The 5,707-nt window shown below is 36.3% G+C and overlaps 1 protein-coding gene across 1 annotated transcript; it reads left to right on the top strand.

Moving 5' to 3' along the window:
- Nucleotides 1-2,838: 2,838 nt before the first annotated feature.
- Nucleotides 2,839-3,207, top strand: LOC138892717 (secreted RxLR effector protein 161-like). Its single transcript, XM_070176453.1, has one exon. It carries the CDS (start codon nt 2,839-2,841, stop codon nt 3,205-3,207), a length of 369 nt encoding a protein of 122 aa, XP_070032554.1.
- Nucleotides 3,208-5,707: the final 2,500 nt, after the last annotated feature.

Raw genomic sequence — 5,707 nt, 5'->3', positions numbered from 1 at the left:
GCATCATCAAATTCTAGTTGGTTGGTTTGGTCAAATTCTACTCTCAACTCCTTCATTATAATGGCAATTTCTGCGGCCCATTCATGCTCTTCTTGGCTATTATCCACAATGTAAGCTTGTTGCACTTTACAAGGTTCAATTAGTTTATTAGCTTGAGCCTCCAAGTTGTGAATAGTTGCCTCTTGCCTTTGTATCTGCAGTAATTTCTCATCATATTGTTCCATGAGAATCTTTAACATATCTTTGATCTCCTTCAGGTCAGCTTCCCAAGATTCTTTGTTCTTATTCACTTCACATGAAAATGTAGAACCATTAAAGTAAGGGGTTGGGGGAGTATAAGACATATAAGCACAACCATGAAAGTGACCATCTTGACCACCACACATATCACACACATTCTACACATAAGATTGAGTTGGTGCACATAACTCGCTCTCAGGAATATTTTGATAATTTTGCCATTGGTGGTTTCCTCCACAATATGCATAAGGAGGATCAAAAGTAGAATTACCAACATCAAGACTTTCATAATTCCAAGATGCCATGTTTCTAAAATTAACAAGTAAAAAAAAAATAAAAAAAATCAAATACAAGAAAGCAAAAATAAAAGTTCAAACTTGCAACCTAGCAATATATACACCTACAGCTAAACCGTTAGCTCCCCGACAACGGCGCCAAAATTTGATCACGCCCAACTATGTCTTATAAAAAGGACTAAGCGGTCGTTGCAAATATAATCCGGTTTACAAGTCCGGAGTCGAATCCCACAGAGAACTAAGGCTTAACTATAGTTGTTTAATATCGCTAAGAAACACAAGTCCAAATAATTTCCTAATTATAAAGATTATAATGTTTATTTTTATCTAATTAACTAACAAATACTAGAAAGCACTAAAACTATCAATTAACATGGATGAAATTATAGACAAGACTAAGGAGGTCTAGTGTTATGATTTTCCCAATTGTCGGAATCTTTTCCGCTACGTTTTCTACAAATTTGCCTAAGTCTTCTCTATCGACCATGAGCACTCTAACTGTCGTAACTCTCTCCCGAGTAATTACCACAATTTACTAGACATATTTTCTCGAATTATGCTAGCTAGCATTAAGCACAGCTCACTCAGATCGCACCAAGGTTTCGTTATCCCTAAACCCACCGTTAAACCTCCGTATTGATCCCTCATATACATTTAGGAGTGATGTTGTTCAACAACTACCTAAATATGCACTCTCTCCCGAGTAATACATACTAAATAGGCATAGCTAATTGAGCGCCCTTCAATCAACCACAAGAATAATATAGTTGAACAAATAGAGAAAATACTACAGCAAGTCTATATTAACATAACAAGAAAATCATCCTTCAATAGGTTCCATCAAAACCCTAGATTAGAAAGTTAGCTACTCATACTCATAGTAATAATATTCCAAATATTTTGCATAATTAAAATACAGAGTAAAGATGAAAAGATATAGAAATAGATGATTCTAACTCCCAAGAGGTGATTCCACCAGCTCTCTTTGCCTCTAGCTGCCCAAAAACGTGGCTGCTGATAGAACCTCCAAAAATGGGGTTGCTGATAGAACCCCCTTCCAAGTGATGTTTTAGGTCTATTTATATGTGTAGAAGAAACCCTAAACGTGTGGGTCGGGTCCTATCAAACCCGGAATGAATTAAGTCTTCAAAACTCGGATTGGACCTGGCGTTAGGCCTGGCGTCGCCAGCCTAACACCTGGAATTTGGCTGGCGTCGCCAGGCTAAAGCCTGGTTCAGCCTGGCCTTAGGCTGGCCTCGCCAGGCTAAAGCCTGGTGCAGCCTGGCCTCGCCAGGCTAAAGCCTGGTCTCTCCTTTTCACTGTTCTCAAGCACACTTTCAACGTTTAAATATCCCTTTTGCTCTACTTTCATCTCCAATTCACCTACACATAAAATAGACTCCATTATGCATAAATAAAGTGTAATTTATCATTAAAGCATGTAAAATGCAAGGCACATAATGTACGAAACTATAGAATTATAGCCACACATCAAACTACCCTGAAATAGAGGTCCAAATGCCTCCTGGACCATAGGCATGGGACGGGTAGTGCACGCATAGGGTACGACTTAGAATCAAATAAAGCGCTTTAGGTAAATAAGTTAAAGATAGTAATAGGGTAGCAGGATATGATAGTCTGTGCCCACTGAATAATATGAGTAACACCCCATCTTGAGGGAGTTACTAAGTATTATTTATGTTGCACGGGGTGATCATTTAGGCTAAAAAACTTAGGATCCCCCATTCCTGTTAAAAAAGTTCTTTCTTTGTCCAAATTGTTTCTTTTGTCTTGGATTATTTCACATGATTTGAGTTCGTCCGAGACCCACTGTTATGGACCTCGAGGAGTACCTAACACCTTCTCCTCGAGGTAATTTGATCCTTTACCCGATCTTTGGTGATGCAAACTAGTAATCCTGAGTCATTTGCAAATAGGTGCCCTAGCGCACCTTAATCCATTAGGTGTCGACTCTCTCTTTTAATAACCCTTCCTTTTAAAAGAGTTGTCAACGTCGAAACCCAATTTCGCGAGAAAAAGGGGCGCGTCAGTCCTCGCATTTTGATATGAAATACCTTGGACAAGCGGCACATATCCTTGGGATCAAGCTTATGCGAGATCGCAAGCGAAGGATATTAGGCTTATCCCAAGCACTTTATATTGATACTATTCTCACCAGGTTTAGCATGCAAGATTCCAAGAAAGGTTTTCTTCCTTTTAGGCATGGAATCTTTCTGTCAAAAGATCAGTCCCCAAAAACGACTGATGAGATAGAAAAGATAAATCTGCTGTAGGGAGTCTCATGTATGCTATGCTATGTACTAGACCTGATATCTGCTTTGATGTTGGCATGGTTAGTATATTTCAGCCTAATCCTGGACGAGAATACTGGACTGCCGTTAAACATATAATCAAGTACCTGAAAAGGACTAGGGATTATATGTTGGTTTATCACTCAGGTGATCTTGTACCCATTGGCTATACTGATTCAGATTTCCAGTCAGATAGAGATTCTAGAAAATCTATCTCAGAATATGTTTTTACCTTAGGAGGTGGAGCCATAAGTTGGAGGAGTATCAAGCAATCATGTGTTGCTGATTCCACCATGGAAGCCAAATATGTGGTTGCATCTGAGCAGCTAAAGAGGCTGTTTGGCTTGGGAACTTTCTAAAAGAGCTTAATGTAGTTCCTTCGGTTCAAGCATCAATTGTACTTTATTGTGACAATAGTGGTGCAGTTGCAAACTCGAAGGAACCAAGAAGCCATAAAAGAAGGAAGCATATTTAGCGTAAATATCATTTAATTCGGGACATAACTCAGAGAGGTGATGCAAGAGTGTTGAAGATTGCGTCAGAGGACAATTTGGCAGACCCGTTTACAAAGAGCTTGCCATAGAAGATTTTTGACAAGCATGTAGAAGGAATGGGTGTTAGAGTTATAGACGCATGGTTATGAGTCTAAGTGGGAGATTGTTGGGATATACTATTAACCATGCACTTTAGACATAGTATTGTATTTTATTCTTTATGGAACAATTATTTATTTAATTTATTCAATTCAATAAAGTACTATTTTAAATATATCATTTATTACATGTGTGTCCTTTAGTTATGTAGTAAACAATTTAGTATATGAAGTCTTAGCTAATGCACAGAAGATTAAATTATCGGTTCTCATAATTAATAAACTATGTTCATAATTGAAGATATTATTGGGCAATATATCTTGATGATTGTCGCACAAGATTATAGTATAATTTTTCTTGATTATGGGAGTGGTTTTACTCCGACTTCTTGTGCTAGTATACTTAATGTATATTGAACGGACCAAGTAGAGAAAAGATGTTTTGTACTGAATATATATAAAATATTTTCTCTAATTCATTAAATGAGCTTATACTCCTAATCTTGATATAATTATTATGATCAATGTGATTTATTTATTATTTTGATTTATCAAAAGGTACAACTCTATTCAGAGTTAAAGTATGCCTAATAGATTGGACAATAACGAATAGCATTTGTGAAATAATAATAATTTGATAGAATTCATGACTCGGTTTTGAGTTTGATGATACCCCTTTATGTAAGCTTATAAGTTTTTCATATGAAAACCCGGCCAGTGGATTTTGTATTCGTCATATGAAATAGTTTAAGCGGAATTATAGAGGATTTAATTAGTTGATTAAATTAAATTATCAGTGATTTAATTTAATTAACTGGTATTTATGATCTTAACATGGGAGTTAAAATAAGTGTTAGTGTATTTTCGAAATTCAGATTGAGGAGTTCAATTGCAGTTTTTAGTGGAATAAACTGCAATTAATTATAGTAGGAATTAATTCATCCAAATTTTTGAATTAATACTATAATTGGTTGCCTCTTACTATTTCTGTGGTCCCTGCTATACCTAGTAAAAATCTGGACCAACTTGGGTAAAAAGTGACTTGAGAGAAAAGTCATCCTGTTGAGTTAGAGTAGGATTCTACTTGCACAAGTAGAATCCTACACATTTTTGGAACCCTCTAGGGCTGAAAAACGAGTCTACATAAGGAAGACATTTTCACCCAATAACGTACTTTTCAGAGTTATATTGTTCTTGCTCACTCAAAGCAATTTTGTCCAAGGTTTTACTAGGACCATAGTAGAAGACTGCAACCCTGGATTCTTGCTCCGTGGAGGACCTGTTCAACGATTTCAAGAGGTTAGTGCTTCTAATCTCGTAATGATATCATTGTCTAGTTTATATGTATGTGATGTCTGAATTGTATGCTTGTTTCCGCTGCGCATGTTCTAGCACACAGAAGGAAAATGAACTGAATGAATCACCTTCCATGGAGTTGCTTCGTTAGTCTCAAATTTTCCATAGCTAAACTTTAACATGTTGTCTAATGTCGAGGCACTCATCGACACCAGTAAACCATCACCAATTTGAACCAAATAAAAACTCGGATTGGTGTGTCAATATGATAAACACATGGAACCTGATATGAGCAAGGATGTGAATATCCATGGTATAATACTCATAACCATATGAATTTGGTGAACCAAAGAAGTGAAAATCAACCACGGTTGTAGTAGCCAAGGCTTGCGGTGGTTAATAGTAACCTTGATTGAACATGGTCGTGAATTTGGGGTCGAGAATCGTCGGCTCTGATACCAATTGTAGCGATTTTTACATTGGAACAATGAAAAACAAGAACTAAAAAGATAAAAAATGAAAGACTCAATTTTCATTCAATATGTTTTAGACAGCTGGCTCTATCCGAATATAAAGACCTAAAAGGACTAAGGGTCTATCTGGCATTGCTAACAATTAAGGGCTCCTAATAAAATAAATTATAATTGTGGGGGTTAAATTGCAATATGGAGACCTGAGCATTCCTTCAATCCGTTACACATTATGAGGCTTAATTTCACTGATGGTCATTCAACTATCTTTTAATTTCACTAAAGTCACTTAACTATTTTTTGTCACTTAAAAGTAACTAAACGTTATCATTGTTACTTAAAAGTCATTTTGGCTCAAACCCTACCATAAATATGATTTAATGAGAAAAATTCAAAAATAAATACCACATAAGTTTAAATGGGTCATACCCACTAAATTCATTTCTTCCTTAATGTGATTTGACCCATAACCCAAATGGGTTTCAATAGGGAAAAAAATGC

This window comes from Nicotiana tomentosiformis, chromosome 5 (genome assembly GCF_000390325.3).
Source record: "Nicotiana tomentosiformis chromosome 5, ASM39032v3, whole genome shotgun sequence".
Lineage (NCBI taxonomy): Eukaryota > Viridiplantae > Streptophyta > Magnoliopsida > Solanales > Solanaceae > Nicotiana > Nicotiana tomentosiformis.
The sequence above is the reverse complement of the archived record's forward strand: the minus strand, read 5'-3'. Positions and strand labels throughout refer to the sequence as shown.

Coding starts and splice junctions, on each gene's coding strand:
- LOC138892717 (XM_070176453.1), top strand. CDS start 2,839: ATGTATGCTATGCTATGTACTAGACCTGATATCTGCTTTGATGTTGGC.